We start from the raw sequence: 20,888 nt of genomic DNA on the forward strand, positions 1-20,888 counted from the left end.
CTTTTGTGGCGATGACATCACCCCCGAAGCTCGGCCACAGTGTTTACCCTGCACCTGAGCGTGAGCCACTCCTCATGAGCTCACAGTGTGGATGAAACAAACTCCTGTCGTCACTCCAGCCTTTTCATCCTCGTCTGATTTCTCTCCAGGTTGATTCGTGCCACAAAGCCCTCAGAAAACACAGTTATTCTCGCCGTCGTGCCACAAAAGTAAGTTTGATTTCTTCAGGCTCCCATTTACTTTTGGTGTGGACCACATACAGGCATGTTTCTGTGGTTGCAGATGTTTATAAATACTTTCTTGTCATTGTATAGACCGCCTGACCAGGAGGAGCCATCTGTTCTTCCTCTCCTCTGCGCTGGATTTAGCAGAGTACGTCCGACAACTTGCCTTGGCTTTTGACTGTGTGTGTATGAGAGACAAACGTAGGCCTGCGGTGTTGCTCTTGTTTCTAATTGATTTTTCAACGGGCGCCTAAGTGACCTCAGGCTACTCAAATAGCAGCATGTTGCCAGTGTTGAAAGAAGCACGTATTGTCAGCTGTCTTTGATGGTGTGAAAATGACGTAGGTGGCTGCAAAACAAGTCGCCACCGCTCGAATCCTGACTCATTCCATTTTCCATTTGTCTATCTCCCTCTCCTCCAAACGCCGTTTAACCTGGTTTGGCCTCCAGAGGTTTGTGGAGAACAGCAGTGTGTCGGCCTGCTACAATGAGCTCATACAGATGGAGCATGGAGAGGTGCGCTGCCAGTTCAAACTCAGGTACAGCGGAGAAAAAACACCTCCACCGCACACACACATGTATATGAAAAGGTCGTGTTTGCAGTTAAGTTCCTGATCCTGTGTCCTGAGTTGCTGCGGTTTTATTGGTCCACAGGGCTTGTAACTCGGTCTTCACTGCTTTGGAGCATTGTCAAGAGGCTGTGGAGATCACCAATGAGGACCACATCATACAGGTAACAACAAAACCTGCACACACAGGGAGGAAAAGATTAAAAGCATGAGGCCTCTATGTTTCCTGTCATATTCTTAACATATGAAGGCCCATTGGTTCCTCCTAAAGACGTAAATATCAAAGAAGGATCAATTATTTCCTAAAGCAGCTAAGTTATTTTTAACTCGAACTGGAGTGAGTATTGTATTTGTTGGGGACTCTTTTTAGCTGTGGATGTGATGCAAGTCTTTACAACAACAGGACATTGAGGAATTGAAAGAAACCACATTGCTCGAGAGTTTCCTAAAGATGACACATGACAACAAGTAAAGACACATAGACTGGAATGTCAGTAGAGCGCAGACCTCCCACCAAGCCCCAACAGTTCCCATTTAAATTCACTAGATCCAGATTCTTATGTGGAGCTGCAACAAGTAGCACACACTCATACTTATCAGTCCCCCTAATTATCAGCAAGATCCATGAATTATGCTGTGCAAAATCAACACAAATTTGGGAAAACAACCTATCTTGTTATGTTGAAAAAGTTAAAAAGAAAACCCTGACCCATACCGTCCCCTTCCATCAAGTTTAATGGAAATCCGTCCGGTAGTTTTTGTGTAATCCTGCTAACTAACAAACAACATGTAAAGATACACTCATGCAAATAATAAATATAAAAATAATAATAAATATAAGGGTTCCATTTTTTGTGACCTTTAACACCTTCCTTGTTTTGTCCCAGTATGTGAACCCGGCGTTTGAGCGGATGATGGGCTACCACAAGGGGGAGCTGATCGGGAAAGAACTGACCGAACTCCCCAAGAGTGACAAGAACAGAGCCGACCTGCTGGAAACCATCAACACCTGCATCAAAAAAGGAAAGGTCGGTCACACATCCATCCATCCATCCATCATCCCATGTATCCACCCATCCATCCATCCATCCATTCATCCGTCTGTCCGTCCACCCATGTATCCACCCACCCATCCATCATCCATCACTCCTTCCATCCATCCATCCATCCACCCACCCACCCACCCACCCAATCCATCCATCTATCTGGGAAATATGAGCTCTGTTACATGGCCTGACTCTTTCTGTTGTCTCTGAAGGAATGGCAAGGTATTTACTATGCCAGAAAGAAATCAGGCGACAGTATACAACAGCATGTGAAGATAACACCCGTCATTGGCCAAGGAGGGTAAGATGACATGAATCAACCCAATGTGATCACATACTGTTGATTTCCTTCTGCTATAATCCTTGACACATTCCTCTCTCGCTCTCCACAGGAAAATCCGACATTTCGTAGCCATAAAAAGACCTCACGTAGACAACAACAATCAGGTGAGTCAAGTGATACACTAATTTTCTTTTCAATTATTATTTTTTTGTTTTCCTTGCTGGGCCTCATGATTTCATACATCACTAACTTTTTAGCTACACCTTCCCTGAGATCAATAGGATTTCTCTTAAAAAGTCAAACAAGAGCTGTAAAACAAAGCAGTAAACATCTCCGTAGCTGATCAGATTATCCTGGTACCTGAGGCAAAAATTTTAACTTGGAACACTTTGTTCTTGCCTCCGCTGTTCCAGCCCCTAATAAACAGCCCCTGCACATTAGAAGCACTTTGAAACCTGAAATCACAAACTCTGAAATCTGTCCAAACTGCAGATTTGCAGGCTCAGATGATAAATCTTCAGTTTACGGGGCTTACTAGTTTGGTGAAGGAAAATGCATCTATGCAATTTAATTAACAAATGAGCACTTCTGAGGCTCAGAATGAGTTGGTTTCGCTGTCTTGTACCTGAAGTAAATGTCAGTCCGTTAGCGGTTTTAATGCTACAGTACAACTTGGCCCAATCAAGCCTGGTGGAGAAATGAATGACTGAGGCCAAACTGGACTTGAGCATTGATTGAAAACTCTGCTGGCTCCAAGTTTAACATTAATACTTCAAATGAGCTGTTGTCTCAAGTGTCAGACTTAAATACTTCATGAGGGCACGTAGCCTCACAGGCTGCCAGCTCTGCTGAGGAGTGTCCACACTTACTCTGAAGCAGGTGAGTCGCTGCTCTCAGCTGGCTTCCAGGCCAATAACGTCATACTATGCTAAGCTACGGCTAAGCACCAGGATCCCCCGGCTAAGGCCTGGGAGGGCCAGCAGCCAGGCGCCAGGGCTATTTATACCTCAGGCAAAGCTGCACGGTGACTATAGCTTTAGCTTATTGCTCTCTTTCATCATGTGCACATAAGGTGAGTCAGCCGCTGGCATCTGCCTGCCAAAGCCAAATAGCATGCATTCCCGCTTGTTGGGATAGGAAAACCTCAGACATGGCAGCCACTGATCCCATTCTCGAAATCAGGGAAGTCGTTCCCCACAGCCTGAATTGTGCGCTGTCAAACTAAGTGGTATTATCAGGGGGGCTTTTTTTGTTCTGGACCACATCATGTACGGGAATTGAAGCAAAGAAGGAAGAAAAGTTAAATATTCAATATAATTTCAAAATAAATCATGTTGAGAAGCATGTACCACAACAGGCACCTTCAGCCAGGGCCACTGAGGTCCTCTCAGGATACTACTGATCTGAGGCCTGGGACATTCTCCTCTGAGCACTAACAATCTCACATTATTCCTCATCTTTTCCCACCCAGACGTTTGGCTGTACACCACGGTTTCCATTTCATTGTGTTGTTTAGTTACTAGTATTTGTCTAAGCAATCCAGACTTACAGCAGCTTTAGGGTCAATTTTGTTTGTCTTTCCCTCTCGATTAAAGCTCTTCATAATCTCAACTATTCCCCAGCTTCAGTGAAGTTCATTCAAAATATGTATTTGAATTTTTTTTTCGACATGTCTGTTTGTGCTTCGCAGCCCAAGAGCCCCATTAAAATGCAGCCAGCTCAATCTGGCAACCTTGTATGTCATTAGAAGTGTTTATACTGTCTTAATCCTATTTACTCCGCATGGGACGCACTGGAGACCTGAGCGCAAGCAACTTAGAAGGGAAAAAGAGAAAATAAGCAACAGTGTCACATGTATCCTGAACATGATATTTGATACGCGGACATTTCAGGAACCACTTTCCCCACATCAAAATTACAGTTTTTCTTTTTCATAAGAATGAATGAATACAGCTCATATTTATGTAAGCGTTGATCATCTCATAACTGTGCATGAAGCACTGTCAGGAATAAGTTAAGGTGTAGTGAGTCACTGCAGGTTGAGGGGAAATCTTCTGTAACCGGATTGGAGAGTCTGTCCATATCAACACATCCTGGGTGTGACTAACAGGATGTTCTGTACATGTTGTCACCTGCATGGAAATATAATATTATGAACAAGGGGAAATGTGCTGAGGGCTTCATAGAAACAACACTTGTGAAATGTCAGCTTATACATCCTTTATCATCACACTCTTGTGAATCTTAAGATGTGAATTTTTAGAGCTTTTCTTTTTTCCTTTTAGATGCTAGCAACAGTTTAGCTACCTTTATTTTGCTGTTCCATGTTGACCAGCATTCAACTGGACTGGAGACAGGGATCATTTTAACTGTGAAACACTACACCTGGTATTCAAATGGCTGCGGAGTTTTGATGGATTTGTTGAGCAAAGACATCTGATCGCAGAAGAAAAAATCTGAGAGCAGAAGTTTTCACGGAGAAGGAGAAGGAGAGGAGCTGGAGCTGGAGAGCAGGAACGCTAAGCACAAGTCTGGTGTGAGCTCAGGGTTTCGAGTGAGAGCAGCACGAAATGGGAACGTGTAATCAATAAGTCCTGCTCTCTAACTAACACACCACGCTCTTGAATAAGAGAGAAAGAAAACTCCCAAAGAATATTTACACTGGAACAGACCACAATGATACAGACACTGCAACTTGCCTTTGGCTAATCCTCAGCGAATGTAAAGAGATCATTCAGTAGATACACAAACGCTGTTCTTTCAACTTTCTTGTCCATTTATAGTATATTTACGACAAGGCTTTTTCTCTTCCCTTTTCATCATGACTGGGTCAAATTAGCTGTTACTTAAAGGCTAGTGTGCAAGTTACCGTGGTTTGACTTGTTACATGTCCAAGTCATGTACTGCAGATTTTACATGCTGTTTAGACAGAAATTATACAATTTTATGGAATAATACCTTTATTCTGTATTCTGGTCCTTGGCCTTGAGTGCTGTATGTATTTGTCACCAGGTTCACGGGTCGTGGTTTTACAGAATCCTTGAAATCGAACTTCTCACTGCTTTCAAGTTGTGCACAGAGTGATGCTCCATGCAAATACAGTATTCAGTGTAAATAGTAAATATCTGCACTGAACACATCGAAGGACTGAGCTGGACGTGTAGATTCCATGAAAAGATTCCAAACACAGAGTGCATCAAATCGCCGACTCACGTCAAGTCTTTAATCAGCAGAATTATAATCCTGCCAGCGAGCTGCTTCCATGGAGCAGGAAATCAGATCTCATGAAGGTGAAGTGGAAGCGACTCTTGGTCCCAGTCCAGGCTTCAACTTTAATCTGCTGCTGCTCTCTGTCCGACAGATCCACAAGTTCAACAAGGAGGAGAGATGCAGTGGGGAACATTCTCAGTCAGGTAACTTATCACTTCATGTTTTTTAATGTTACCAGAGTCCCTTCATTTTTATATAGAGGTGTTTAACACTGACTGTAAAGACGATTATAAAGTAGCATGGGTTAGATCAGTTCTGTGACTCTGCATGTGAGTTTCAGGGCTAATGTTTGGATTTCCCAGACTGACGAAATGTAGTAAAGGGTTATTATATACAGTTTAAATTATATAACGGTATGCATCAATTCATTATATTGTTAGTTCATATTTATAATGGAGTGTAAATATAAATCTTGTTTAAAAAAAAAGCTAAATTATTTGTAAGTACTTTTCTTCATATTATCTCCATATAGCAATCTGAGTGTAAAGGTATGACCATCTGTTTCTCCTTAAAGATAAATAACCTGAGCTATTTGAGATAACTTTTCTGGTGGTATTTTCAGAATTGTCCGACTCCTCTAACCACCTGGAAGTAACAAAATCACGTTTGCTGCGCTTGAGAGATTTTTCCTTTTTTTTTCCGATTTGCAAATCTTTTCCAATCCAAACAAACATGGTAGCCGCAAAGTATATTATCATGCATCATTATCTATATTTATTATTCATGGTTATTTTATATGCAGTATTTATATGAGTGTGTTGCTTTTTATATTTCCTTTTTGTTTTTAATCAAGGATTAAGAAGAAAGTTAGAAAGACTTTTCTTCGAGGAAATGGCTTTGAATGAATGAATCATTTTATAAATTATGTTTTTCTGAATTACATTTTATCTATTGATTTTATTTATATACCTTTTAGTAATTTCTCAGGGGGGGTAAAAACAGTTGATAAAAGGCATAAACAAGAGCAATACTTATATGTGTTATAGGAGCAAAATGTGATATCTTCCAAATGAATCAGTGAACTGAGAGTCAGCTACATGAGTCTAATCATGCAGTGTACATGTAATGTCCATAACTTTGCTCAACCTCTCTACAGAATGCCATTCTCTACGTCACCGGGACCGAAGGAAAGATTCAATTGATGCCAGGTCGCTCAGCTCCCGCGGCAGTGACGGTGAGGCCTTTCAAAGTGCAGCATGTGTCTGAATGAATCCAGTTTGATAAGGGAGGACGAGCGGGAGAGGTAGAGAACGAGAGCGGGAAGATGACAAGGGGGATGAAATAAGTACGCAGTGGGAAGTCAGACTACAAAGGCCGGAACACAAAGGAAGAGTGTGGCAAAGAAGGAGATTAAGAATGGAATTGGAGACAGTGAACTGGAGAGTGAGTCAGACTGTGTAATGGGAGGTACTTGAACTGAAGAGATCCTAAAAGAGATGTTGGGAGCTGACGACATCACAATCCTCCCCCCTCAACTCACTTTGACGCAGCTGCTCCTATTTTCAGCCGAGTGCTGCTTCTCTAATCAAAACAGTACTCTTCTCCTCCTAACGTATATTTACACATTTTATATTTACGTTTCCTTTCTCTTTATACTTTTTCCACATAAACTTGCCTTTTATTCACAAGCCTTTGGATTGGGGCTAACAGCTGCAGACCCTTTTTTAAGTTTGACCTGGCTAATAATCAGTGAGACATTCTATGATTATGAATGTTTTAAAAAATCATTATTTTCTCAATTACAGCTCCCAGTTTACAGAATCGAAGATATTCCTCCGTCGCCAGGATTCACTCTATGACCATCGAGGCTCCCATCACCAAGGTATGCTGCTCTCAGCGTTAATTCATTTCACACCTAATGGGCCCACACAGAATAATATGATGGAACATTTGTTTTCAGGAGTTTTCAGGTTTTGTTCTTTCTCAGCTTATCACCTTGGAGCTTTTTTATCACTTGAATAATTCTTTATTTTTCTAATAAATTACATAAGTATGATTTATTTTATTTTGAGCCTCCAGCAAACATGTCTAATTTACATTTAACGTTTAATTACAATAATTTTTTTCTCTCTATTTATGTGTAATTAAAAAGACCATAGCTTATCTTTAGACATGAAGAATTAGCTAAATTTGGCCTTGTTTTAATTGTTTATCTCTGGTGCAATGCTTATAAATTCCTTAGGTACAAAAAAGTATTTTCTACTTCAGTAGTGAAAAAACTTGCACCGCCTGCAGGGACTTGTGTTGTCAATCTCCACATCTGCTTGTGCTTAAATCGTCTTTTGTTTAACTATTAATAGCTTTATAACACTGGATTTATCAATTGAAAATATCTGAAAACAATATTGATGGAACAATTTTCCAAAGATAATTACATTTAGTGTGGATTTTACATCATTCTGATAAAAACACTCTCTGAACTTACACATATTTGCGCTAGGTATTACTCAGTTCAGCTTTTGTATTAACCTGTCTGCGGGGGTCTTATTCTTCCAATGGACACTTTCATAAGGAATCACTTGAATGCAGGTTCGTGCCTTCAGCGTTTTAAAAATCACTCGGAGCTCATTCCTCCACCAGCGATCAGCAGGATTCATGCCTGGGATTTCCCCCAAGAATTGAGTTATTTTGTGGCATGTTACCAGCTTGATTTGCAGGAAAGTGCTCAGGGCTTCATTGCAGCCCCTCCATTCAAACATGAGATCTGTTTGCTCAACTCCTGGCACTTTGAAGCATTTTAGTGGATTATCCCAACACCGCAAAGCCATTCAGTGTCCATTAGAGCTGTCCTCACTACCCTAATGTTGTTGGACTGAGACAATAATGGAGGGTTCACCTCTGACAACTGCTAATAGGACATAACATTTGGCTCATAAAAGGCTTGTAACAGACACAACTAATATGATTTCCCGTTAGTGAGATGTGTCACAGCCTCTTTTTCCTCAACTTATATTTAAACTTCCCACAGAGTGACCAGACTTCGTGGAAATCTTTTCTTCCTATGGAACATTTTGAGAAAAAAACTGCTAATAGGACACTGTAGTAAACAGATAAGCAGAAAACATGACTCCCACACAATCCGGGCCTTTCTTCCTGGGTTGAGAGGTTAGTTTCCGAACATTGTCGAGTCCTGAGAAGATACATTTCTTAGGATTGATTACACAAAATGAACCATTGCTGTGAAAGAGCATCATGCCTTTTGGATTCACCGCTCCACGCCAGCTCTCCACACATGATAGGGGGGAATTTGTTTGTGTATGTGGTGGTGAGCGTGTTTTTATGATCGGTGTTCTCCGAATGCTCCGAAAGGGACCCTGCCTCATGATGTACAGAGCGTCCAGAGCAGATGCTGTGAGCAGCAATAAAAGCGAGTCAAGCTGTAGGCTGGGTCGTCCTTTTATGATATACAGTGTACAGCGGGTCACACTGTCTTGTTCTGCCTCCTGCTGCAGGTCCTGTGATGTTCTTGTGTGTTCGAGAAGCGGCTTTATTTAGCTGTTTGGCCCCAGTCTTCGGCATCACATGCACATCACCGCGAAACATGCACAAAGAAAGGAGCGCTTTGTCACGGCGTGTCTTGCAGAGGGCCCTTTGTGCATTTGTGTGTATGCAGTGTATGTTTTGCAACAGTATGTTTATCCCCTCCCCCCCATCCAGGTAATAAACATCATCAATGCAGCACAGGAGAGCAGTCCGGTGACAGTAGCCGAGGCTCTGGATCGCGTGTTGGAGATCCTGAGGACCACCGAGCTCTACTCCCCTCAGCTCGCCTCCAAAGAGGATGACCCCCACACTAACGACCTGGTTGGGGGGCTCATGACTGTAAGAGAGGTTTTCCTGTGTGCTCTTTCTGTTCTAGTCTGAAACACTTGATAGGGTAGAACGAGACTTTTTAAATCACATTGTCTTACCCCATCCATGTTACATTGAATGTGTATTATTTATGAACAAAGAAAGTTCTGGCCTCAATCAAATCAAATCTGTATTTTCGGGGGGGGCAACTGAGTATTTGTTTTCGTGTTTTATTTTTAATTTATGAGGCGATTCTCTGAACGCAGATGTTTTACAGATCTGTCAGTCGAGTGAAGCAGCATCCAGCAACATTTAAATTTGAATTATATAGCTTTTAGTCTACTTCAAAGATAAGGGGATATATTTCATTCATTACATTTATATTATTATAAACAGATTATTTAGTATCTGTTTATCCAAAGCATCTGTATTATACCCCTCTGCCACAAAGCTCCATTTGTTGTTCACAAAAAATTTGTATCACTGTTTTAACTGGGTGAAAATAATCTAAAACAAATACATCATTTATGCCAGTTTGATTCAAGTTTGTTAGAAACCACTCTGCTTCTTTATGGCTCATGATATTACTGAGCCATAAAAAATCCACTTGCACATGTGACTAGAGCTTTGGGGCAGAGAGCCACAGACAGACCGGGGAAGTGGGAATTTAAAATTAGAGATGGACTAACGTTGTTGGTTTCAGCCATTGTCGGATATTTTAACATGCGAAGAAAACAAGAACAATCTTTATTCTCCCATTCCTGAATATCTGCTGGAATGTTTTGATTAAAATGTGTAATTCATTGAACTGTTTTTGTTTCTGCAGGACGGGCTTCGAAGACTTTCCGGAAATGAATATGTCTTCAGCAAAAGTATGTTTTCAAGAACCAAAGAATTATAACAATATGCCACTGACCATGTATCAAAATATAAAACAATATAATTCAATAAATTATATTGTAGGCAACATCCTTACTACTACAAACACCGTTACCAAACTAAAATGATCTTGATGAAGTGTTTTGGCTCCCTATCGGTTTTTAAACGGGGCCAGCAGCGTTTCCAACATCTCCATTTTAGCGGCTCTAAAGCTCCAGAGAAGTATGGAAGCCGTAGCAGGGTGGATGCCTAGTCAAAGGAAAGCATCATAATGTGGATGTAGCCTTGGCCTTGCACACTGCAACAGGCGTTTTCACTTATATTTTGGCTGTTTAAAGCTATAGTCTGGTTGGAGCTCCTCAGAGATTTACTGGGGTCTGACTGATGTTACCTAACAAGCCATATAAGCACTATGTACTAATAAAAGGGGCATGTGGTCCAGCTGCAAACAGGTGCAATGAAACCAACAGGAAAGTGAGGATGATGTCATTCGAACCCTCATAGTACTGAGGAGAATAACGTAAAAACTATTTATTATCCTGTTTGAACAGGCTAAACCTCAGCAGCACACTTAACTCACATTTCTTCACAGGCTCAGTTCACGTTAGAGCTAAGAACAGGCAGAAGAGCAGACCCTTTAGCCTGTGGCCCTCATCCTCACGGGGATCATGGAACTTGAGGTCTACTGCCTGGAGCGAATCTCATGAATAAATATCAAGTTTTAGGTGGTTATTGTCCTGCTGAAAGCTGCACAATTTTCTGATGAATTCTTCCATCGGACTACATTATGTAAACCCATTATGATGATTAAAGTCTCAAGAGCACTTAACGGAGAGAAGATCTAACTAAAGAGTCTGTTTTCCAAGAAACTGTCTTCCTTTTCATCAAGTTAAGGGAGGTTTTCTTTTCTCAAAGCCGCAGCTCTGACAGCTCTAGTGTCTTTTTTTAAACAATCTAATCACACACCATCTTTTTGCCACGGTCTGAAAGGATCAGATTTACAGAGTGAGACACTTAAGCAGTATGTTTGCACATGTGTACAGATATTAGAGAGAGAGCCAAGATTTTTACACTCACTGTAGTATTTATCCATCAAATCTCAGACAAAACTGCCTCTTGGTTTGCCCCCTTTTATGGTCAAATCACCGTGAATAATGCATGTGTGTATGTGTGTGTGCGTGTGTGTGTGTGTGTGTGTGTGCGTGTGTGTGTACGTGTGTACACTCGTTTCTATTTGATAGATATGAGCCAGAGCCAGCTGGCCTTACCAGTCACTCTGAATGACGTGCCTCCCCCCATCGCCGAGATGCTGAATGATGAGGAATGCTGGGAGTTCAACATCCTGGAGCTGGAGGCAGCTACGCACAAAAGGTACGAAAGATGTAAAATAAATCAGCAAATTACATGAACATCATCCTCTGAATTGGAATATCATCCTTTTGCCTTCAAGAATTGGAAAATTCACTTATTTACTTTCCCTGCGAGAGTTTGCTATCCCTCAGTTTGCACAGTAAATAGGAAGCTTCAGCCTCATCTGGTTAGCTTAGCGTAGCATAGAGACTGGAAACAATCGGTTGCAGGTACTGCATGAAGTCAGTGTGCCAGGTAAAGAGGAAATCTCTCACATACTGTAAATCCTTTGTTTCTTGTCATTAAGATTGAAATTCAGTTTTACTCATGTTCTAAACTGTATACATACTGTTTATTCATATATAATGTTGATTCAGTGGTAAACCGATTACACCGGTGTAAAAAAGAAACTTTGAAGTAGATGAGTGTCCAATGAAGACAACATGACATTTAATGTATCACAAAGGTGGTATGGTATGGTGAAGATTGGGAAAACACTGATTTGCTGCTTAAACACGTGCTGCTCATTGACCCCGTCCACTGTGTGACCCCTCCAGGCCGCTGACCTTCCTCGGGCTGAAGATCTTCACGAGCTTCGGAGTGTGCGAGTTCCTGAACTGCTCCGAGGCCACGCTTCGCTCCTGGCTGCAGCTCATCGAGGGCAGCTACCACTCCTCCAACTCTTACCACAACTCCACGCACGCCGCAGACGTGCTGCACGCTACTGCCTACTTCCTGCGCAAGGAGAGAGTCAAGGTTAGAGGGAGAACATGCACATTGGACATGATTGAACACATGCACCTTTCATATATCCTAACAGCTATTATTAAACCCTTGAGCGGCGGTGGTCTAGTGGCAGAAACTTGGACTATGGGCAGAGAAGGTCTCTGGTTCGTCTCTGGTTCGACTCGCTGTACATGGCTGCTCACTGCTCTGTGTGTACTGCACCAGATGGGTCAAAAGCAGAGATTAAATTTCCCTACCTGCATGAGTTTGCATGACTGTGTTTGGGACGAATAAATGCATCTTTTTTTTTTGTGGACGAATGTCACGAATTTGCCTCAAACCCAATTCCGGCTTTAATGCCGCCGAGCTGGCGATTGTGCCTGATGGTGCAAATACTACACATACCAGGGAAGGTATTGGAAGCACTCTGCCGCCATCTAGTGGTCGGAGTGGAAAATACGTACTAACGCCTTGGGACTGTGCAGCAAAGTTATTTTGAGGTATTAATCTGTATTTGAAATACTGTGATGATGGAACAGCAATGATGTACAGAAACATATGTTTTTATTCAATTTCAAACAAAAGCAGCAATAATCTACATACCAGAGACTGGAAATGTGTTAAATTAAGGTTATGCCCCAGTATGCCTAATGTCGCTAATTTGCCTCATACTTTAATTTTATATCTACTGTATATGCTATATTGAAATTAATAATCTCCACTTAATTTAGCATCTGTATGACAGCCAAAAACACAAATAATGTTTTTTTTATATAATTGGAAATTAATTCAGGCAGTAAGGGGTTAAAAAAGATGACGCTGCCCTTTATTTGAATGAGATGTCGCAAAATGCCAAAGATCTAATAACTCCTACATATATTATGAGCAAGCTGGTGTTATCTTGCTTTTACTGGCACATCCGTACAAAACATGCCCAACGGGCCCAAACATTAGTCAACAGTGTGTCTACAATAATCCACTATTACATTCAAAGTGTCCTCTAAAGTTACCAACAAGCTGACACCCCACTCTGTCTCTGCTGTTTCATTCAGAGCAGTCTGGACCAGCTGGATGAGGTGGCGGCGTTGATAGCAGCCACAGTGCACGACGTGGACCACCCGGGCAGGACCAACTCCTTCCTGTGCAATGCCGGCAGTGAACTGGCCATCCTCTACAACGACACCGCCGTGCTCGAGAGCCACCACGCAGCCCTCGCCTTCCAGCTCACTGTCCGGGACAGCAAGAGCAACATCTTTAAGAACATCGACAGGTGTGTAGTCGCAGTTAGTGGCGTTAACATTTTCCCAATGCTCAGCTGCAGGCCTCCATCTGTGTACGACGAATGACACTGAGCCAAATGCTTCTTCATCCTCTTTGTTGCTCTTCACCGGCGGCAGGAATCAGTTCCGGACACTGCGGCAGGCCATCATTGACATGGTGCTGGCCACGGAGATGACGAGGCACTTTGAGCATGTCAGCAAGTTCGTCAACAGCATCAACAAGCCAATGGCTGCAATAGAAGAGACCAGCACAAGTGTAAGTGTGAGGGGGGTGGGGGGAGGCATTGTTTGTCTTAGTGTAAGATTCAGTGTCTCCTACAAAGACCGATATATCAGTGATTTGTCATTTATTATTAGTTTATCATTTTCAACTGTTCACGTTCTCGCATGTTAAGCTGACCCACCTCATAACAATTAATAATAGGCATGTCAAATTACATTTACGGAAAGGAGCTGTGTCTTTCCTGTCTTTCCAACAGAGCATGAACAGTGACTGTGAGGGTCAGGCGAACATCAGGAACTCTCCGGAGAACCGTCTGCTGATAAAGAGGATGTTGATCAAATGTGCAGACGTGGCCAACCCCTGCAGGCCGCTCGAGCTCTGCATCGAATGGGCAGGACGGATCTCTGAGGAGTACTTTGCACAGGTGGGTGGACACCGCCAACACAGCTTAGTTTGATAAAACAACGCAGTTCAAATCTGCTCGGGGAGCGAATTCATCTAATTTAATGCTTAAAGTGTGTTTTACAACTAATTCACAAAGCAAGTAATCTAGTGGGGTGATTGGTTTTATTGTTCATTGGTGTGTACATAGTGTTACTGAGAGCCTGGGTATTTTTGTGTAATTATGTTTATTGGTTTTATTATTCATTGGTGTTAACATAGTGTTACTGAGAGCCTGGGTATTTTTGTGTAATTATGTTTATTGGTTTTATTATTCATTGGTGTTAACATAGTATTACTGAGAGCCTGGGTATTTTGTTGTAATTATGATTGTGTGGATTTCTGTTTTTAAATGTTTTTGTGTGCGCGTGACCAAAAAATCCTTCACTCGCCTTAAAGATTATTTAATTTTATACACTTCCGGCGGATGTGTGTAGACAGGCCCTTACTGCTCAGTGGCAACTGTTTCACGCTGATGACTAATCTGTCACACGAGGTCAGAGTTCCCCCACCCGGGTGCAGTTTGGTGCTGCCTTCAGGGACAGTCGGAAAACTGATAGAGTAAAACAAATCTGTAGTCTCCCTGTGGCCACAGTTAGACTAAACAATGACTTTCTAAATTATATATATTTTTAGCGATTACACCTGTATAATTAATAATAATAGTCTGTGTAATACTAACTTGTAGTTCTGTGTGAGCACAAGTCTGTGTGAAGTGAGTTAATTTTTTTTGAAAACTATTTATTGCAATGTGTGTTACTGAGAGCATATTGTAAAGAGAATTTTGTGGGTTTCTGTTGTGAGTTTGGATTAATGTTGTAAAACTGTGGGGTGTGGAAAGTGGGACCTTGATGCTGGCTCGTTGCTAAAACTGATGTGAAATAATTGTTTAGGTGCATGTTCTGGGATTTTAATCTGAGCTATTAACGTCTCTGCCTCCTCCGTGTGGCAAACTGCATCTTGAGTTTGCATTCATGATCCCTTGTGATCTCTCTGTGTGTTCCCTGCAGACAGATGAGGAGAAGAGACAAGGGCTGCCAGTGGTGATGCCAGTGTTTGACAGGAACACCTGCAGCGTGCCCAAATCTCAGATGTCCTTTATGGACTACTTCATCACTGATATGTTCGACGCCTGGGATGGTAAGATCAACCAATTCTGTGCCGTGCTCTGTATGTGGAGGGTTTTTAGATGTGGTGTCGTGTCCTGTCCCGTTCCACTTCAGTTTCAAGTAGGCTGCGTACCTCAGAATAAAGCCAAATAGTGGACATTTCTACCAAGTCTGATTATGCTAGTAAAAGGTCAGGGTGGCATTCTTAGTTTGCGAGTCAGACGGGTGGTCTATAAAGTCTACTTCTAGTAAACATTGTTTCCGTGGAATACACACTTTCATTCCTTTGAATTAAAAGAATCATTTTTAATCCGTGACAAACCTCCTTCAGTCAGAGCAGTTTCGTTGTAAACTTTAGTGAACGTACTTGTATCCAGTACGAAGTTCAGATTGACTAAACCTCCTAGGAAACACCAAACTCACAAAAACGTATCATCTGAGTACCATGAATGTCTTTACAAAACTTCAGAGCATCCAGTAGTTGTTAGTAGATACAGTCCGGACGGTGATGGTAGATCAACTGAACAATCAAATGCCAAATTTAGTTACTGATCAACTTTCTATGAGATTCTGATATCCACTTTGGCCCTCCATTACTGCCTTTAGGTATTACTTCATTCTTGTTTTTCAAGACAGATAGAAAGATATAGGAAATTACAGGAACAGGTTGAGGAGGAGGAGGAGGAGGAAGAAGAGGAAAAGTCAAGGGAAACACTTGTTGCTCCTCATTCCCACTGAATTTCCCTTTTAGTATAGTCTTCCCAAGAGGGGACTTGTTTACTGTCAACACTGCTCTGATGTCACGGAAAGATTCCAAGAGCCAGTGGGACGGAGAGAGGCTGCGAGGGCGTCAGGGGAAGGGAAGTGGGGAAAATAGTCGAGGGGATGGGGGTTTACGATCTCTGGGTAGCAGTCGAGCAGAGCTTCACTCGCACAGAAACACAAAAACACACATGCAGCCGATTTTCAATCCACCAGGGTCACTGTCAGGCCACAGCGGAGCCACTGAAACGCAGAGTGGGCCATCAACAAGCGGATCAGGATGTTAATCACACGGCCTGAGTGGGACACGTACACACACTCTTGAGAACACACACACTCGGCAGACCGACATCTGTGTGTATGAGAGAGAGAGAGAGAGAGAGAGAGAGAGAGAGAGAGAGAGAGAGAGAGAGAGAGAGACCTTTCACCCGAGCAGCCCTTTTATGTGGGAGCTACATCCCAAAGTGTACACAACATAAGCCAGTGTACATGAACTAACCACACACACTGACACAAACGCAGATTTTCATGCTTAATAGCTTGTGTGGAAAGATAACAGGAAGAGGCTGATGGCAGGTGTGTGTAGTCATCGCAGGCTTGTCACTGTAGGTGCTTGGGTTTATTCCCGTTTTCCTGGAGGACTCATATTTAACATGGGAAGATAGGGTCATATTTTCAGCCTTAAAAATGATATCCACATGTTCATTTGTGCACTGACAGAGTTAATGGTTGTTGTAATTAATCTCGCTTCATAAAGTTCTTTGTGTAGAAGGTATGGAGACCGGCAGCCCTCTTTGCACAGTTCGTCCAATCAATTCATTATTTCCCCAAGTTATTGTATTTCTGATACAAAATTACGCATCAATTGATAATTTATCAATACAAGCAGTGAGTATTACAAGTAGGGAATTCCATGTGTTTCATATCAAAGCAGCACACCAATGTTTTAACGTTGCATTCTTAAAACATGACTGGATTCATGACCAACAGTCACTTTAACAAAAGATCTGAGGCATTGTGGCAGAACCAGAGATGTTAGCTGTGTCTTAATTCAGGGGCTGAATCCTTCAGATGCTGCATTTTTTAAGCTGGTGAAGCCAATCACGGAATTCTACACGGACACTACAGCTTTGAACAACTTCTTCACATATATAATAATACTACCGAAGACCTATGAGCAGACTTTAAATCAGTCGACTTCCCCTTCACAACTTCATGTCTCTGCATTTCACAGGCAAACTGGAGAAGGGGAGATTATTAACTTCCACCAAAAACTGTTTCAATGTGAAAAACTGTGGACGTAAACTCCTGAAATCAACCAAACATCATTGTTTGTGTGTGTTTTGTTGCTGTCTCTTCAACCCACCTCACCTTTCCTGTGCTTCTCCCTGCAGCCTTTGCCAGCCTGCCTGGTCTCATGGAGCACCTGTCAGAAAACTACAAGTACTGGAAGGGCTTGGACGAGATGAAGTGCAAGAGCCTGCGCCCTCCCCCTCCTTCTTGACCAACCCCTCATCGCCTTCTCGCCCCCATCACCCGGAGCAGGGTGGGACGGCGGACGCGGCCCTGCGGTGGAACAGCTTGACTCATCTTGACCCTGATGAACTCCGAGACTTCGTTTCCATCTCAAATCACAGCCTCTTTTCTTGCATGGTTGGAGTTGGAGGTGACGTGCTGCCAGTGGAGAACCGGCTGTCATTTGAGCCCCGCCGTGTCGTGCTCCCAATAGCGCCTCTATGAAACTGTGTGGACCTCACAGCTCACCCGACAATCTGCACCATACAGTGTAACACACCAGAAACCTGCACTTTAGCTCATCAGGACTTTTTCATTACGCTAAATGCGCTTTTCACCATTTTTCTTTCCTTTTTAAAGTTACTTTAACCAAATCTTTCCGTTCTGCATCTGTCTATTGCTGTAAACGAATCAAAGTGATTAAGATGGCGACCAAAGCTACAGGTATTGACTGAAAATAAGGACCTAAAGAGATTCCCTCATTTCTGCTGGCTAGTGTGCGTGTACTCCAAAAGTTAATTTTTTCACATTTTTGAAACTGTGAAGGTGCTCAGCCGGATTGATCAACTCTTAAGAAGCTGTGGCTGGCAGTATGAGTCAAACTTTGACTCGTGTCTGGGGCCAAATTGCTGACAGTCAGACATCCCCTGTGTCCTACAACTTCCAGAGACAGTTGGCCCGATGTTCCAGGTTCCAGTCGGGATGAGCGAATCACCCGGCACACCGGCTTCCTCAATGTCCAGCCCCGTCATCAGAGGTGGCCTCAAAGAAGGACTCTTTTGTGTCGTCATGTCTGGATTTAAAGATCCTGCAGTCACATAAAAGGGCCTGAAATATCTCATCCAAATATCTGCTGGTCATTTCCTCTACATCGTGGTCTTGTGGCAATGTGGGAGCGGCTGGTGGAGCTCTGCGTCAAATAAAGTGAGACGTATGCGTATCAGAACAAATTGTGGGAATTGAATTGCACTGTATACGAGCTGGTAAGTTTGAGTTATCGGATGTTACATGCATAGCTCTGCGACACTAACTGTAGACGCCTGTACCCAAAAAACAGTTCAATCAATTCTGAATTGTGACAATAAGTGACTGTTGTGTGGTGCACAAATCGTTTGTGTTTTTTTACACACTTTATCGATGAGGCAGATGAATGGAGGAGCAGCAGATCCATGTTCGGGCCAGCGTCCCTTCGCCTGCTGCTCTAAACTCTTATCAGCTCTGCCCCTCACATGGTTTCTGTTCAACACATTTTTTTGTTGTATTTTAAATCTCTCACTTTGCGGCTACTGGCTCTTTTATCTTTGGGGGGGAATTGTTGCACATGATTTTCAAATTTTCTGGATTCATATGACAATAGGCCATCAGATCTGTGGAGATTTCTATGATGTGTCTGCCCTCTGGTGGCCAACTGGGGGAGTTGCAGAAGTTGTGCATTGACAATAAATACCTGTATTTTTCAGCACTTTTGTTTTAAAATTTGACCACATGAAGGTGAGAAAAGCATTTCCACCAGATGGGAACCATTTTGAACTAATTTATAAATCAATAAAATAGGATTTGCAGATTCCCACTGCTGCTGTTTTAGTACAGTGACAACATTTCATTTAACACCATTACGAGCTGTTGTCCCAAGGCTGGACTTGAATGAAGGTCATGAGTGAACTAGGACATGCGGCTTTGTGTGTGTTTACATCATGAGTGTCAATCCAGGAAGACGCACACTACAGTGTTAACCAAAGGCACAGAGAGCTCTTTACAGGTGCCTTATTCTTTGGTCAAACAGAAACAAGTCCTGTTATTTGGTTGAAATAGTTCCTGTTGTTAAAAGAAAAAAAACAACACAAGAAAAAGCCATAGGAGTTTTAGATATTTAAAAACTACAGATTTTGGGTGCGTCGTGCTGCAGCTTTGAGTTGACCTGGTGAGTCAGTGTTCACAGTTCCGTCCTGATGGTCCTGACCTTCTTTCATTTCTTTTATACAGCCGAGGCCTATACGCGTACGACACAAACCGAATCAGGTGCAGTTGGCTCCAATGTGAATTTCACCATTGTCTCGTCAGCTTTGACTTCAGCTCATTTTGCTTGGAAGAGGCAGAACTGGTCACATCAGTGTTCAATGTGTTCACCATGATGTTGTGTTTTATTGTTGATCGAGGTCTTAATCAACGCCTTAATCTTGTTTCAGTGTTTAGGTCTGCTCATGTTGCAATACACTGTAAAGCACCTGATGGAACTGCTGTTCTTGTACATACTCAAGCCATTATATCACTTTTTGCTTTGCATTCTATGAGATTTGCGTGCGTAACTTGTGTTTAGGCTGTTCTATGTTGCAGGGTTGACATCCTCAGATCTGTAAAACAAGACTTTTTTATTGTTATTATTTAGCGTGACTTTAAATGTTGCTCCAGCTCTGAATGTTTGTGTGTTTCATGACTGCTCTCACTGACCACGAGAAGATATTTTTGCAAGATTTCTATTCACAAAGACAATTTAAAAGTATTTCAGACAAACTTGCCTTTCGCTGTGTAGAGCAGTGACTGGATTGTATAACGATATGAATGAGATCTGATTACAGCCAGTCGCTTAAAGCCTCGCTCGGAGTGTCCCGAGGCCGAAACCGATTGTACAACTGCTTGTTATGTAATGATAAGCCTTCATCACTTCCAGAGATTTCTATATCGGTCATTCATGTTCCACACTGATGGCCGTGGTTGTGGTTTTATATCATTCATATAAACAGAACAATTAGATGATGATAATGTTATATACAAATTATTTTTCAAAGAAGAAAAAGCATCATTATCATCATCATCACTGGCGATGAGAACTGTACTTTGTGTTTTGAAAGATTTGACTGCCTCATGCATAGTAGTGACACAAGCTTTCCGTCAGTCACTTTAAAATCGACCATGTCTGTTTGAAAGATTTAATGTATTTTGCTCTCTCTGGATTATGATGTCTTATTTTGATGTTCCCTGTCAAACACAAATGTATTGTGAGAGACAATTAAAAGCATTCTTTAAAGATGTGCCTGTTACATGAAAGGCAGCAACGTGTTTAGAGAATTTTTTTTTGACATTTGGGGAAATACATTTATGCCAAGAATTAGATGAGTAAACTGATCCAGATCTTGGTCAGTGTTGCTTAATATTAAGGCCAAAAAAGGGATAAACAACTGCCCAGGCTCTATCCAGAGGTAGAAACAAAACAACACACTGCCAACACAATAAAGCGCACTATAAATTATATATTTTTTGTTTAATCCGTAATGGTTTAGTGGTGGGTTTGTGCTGTACATATCGTGAAATGATTTTCGAAGCTGGACAGAGCCCGGCTAGCCATTTCCACTGTTCCAGTCTTTGTGCCAAGCCAGGCTAACCGTCCCCGGCTTCATATTAAGCTGATGCATATGAGTCGA

At 42.1% G+C, this 20,888-nt stretch overlaps 1 protein-coding gene across 1 annotated transcript in view; it reads left to right on the plus strand.

The window, feature by feature from the left end:
* pde8b (phosphodiesterase 8B) overlaps positions 1-20,514 on the plus strand; it is a 28,884-nt gene extending 8,370 nt beyond the window's left edge. The window contains exons 3-21 of the mRNA XM_053411901.1: positions 150-209; positions 315-372; positions 675-763; positions 879-957; positions 1,681-1,821; positions 2,052-2,140; positions 2,232-2,286; positions 5,484-5,535; positions 6,489-6,566; positions 7,138-7,214; positions 9,050-9,214; positions 10,011-10,056; positions 11,305-11,434; positions 11,971-12,169; positions 13,192-13,409; positions 13,537-13,675; positions 13,899-14,066; positions 15,094-15,223; positions 17,349-20,514. Of these exons, the coding sequence (XP_053267876.1) occupies positions 150-209; positions 315-372; positions 675-763; positions 879-957; positions 1,681-1,821; positions 2,052-2,140; positions 2,232-2,286; positions 5,484-5,535; positions 6,489-6,566; positions 7,138-7,214; positions 9,050-9,214; positions 10,011-10,056; positions 11,305-11,434; positions 11,971-12,169; positions 13,192-13,409; positions 13,537-13,675; positions 13,899-14,066; positions 15,094-15,223; positions 17,349-17,458 (2,083 nt within the window). The 3' untranslated portion in view covers positions 17,459-20,514. The remainder of the gene's footprint in view (positions 1-149; positions 210-314; positions 373-674; positions 764-878; positions 958-1,680; positions 1,822-2,051; positions 2,141-2,231; positions 2,287-5,483; positions 5,536-6,488; positions 6,567-7,137; positions 7,215-9,049; positions 9,215-10,010; positions 10,057-11,304; positions 11,435-11,970; positions 12,170-13,191; positions 13,410-13,536; positions 13,676-13,898; positions 14,067-15,093; positions 15,224-17,348) is intronic.
* The last annotated feature ends 374 nt before the right edge of the window (positions 20,515-20,888 follow it).

Source organism: Pleuronectes platessa, chromosome 19, assembly GCF_947347685.1.
Source record: "Pleuronectes platessa chromosome 19, fPlePla1.1, whole genome shotgun sequence".
NCBI lineage: Eukaryota > Metazoa > Chordata > Actinopteri > Pleuronectiformes > Pleuronectidae > Pleuronectes > Pleuronectes platessa.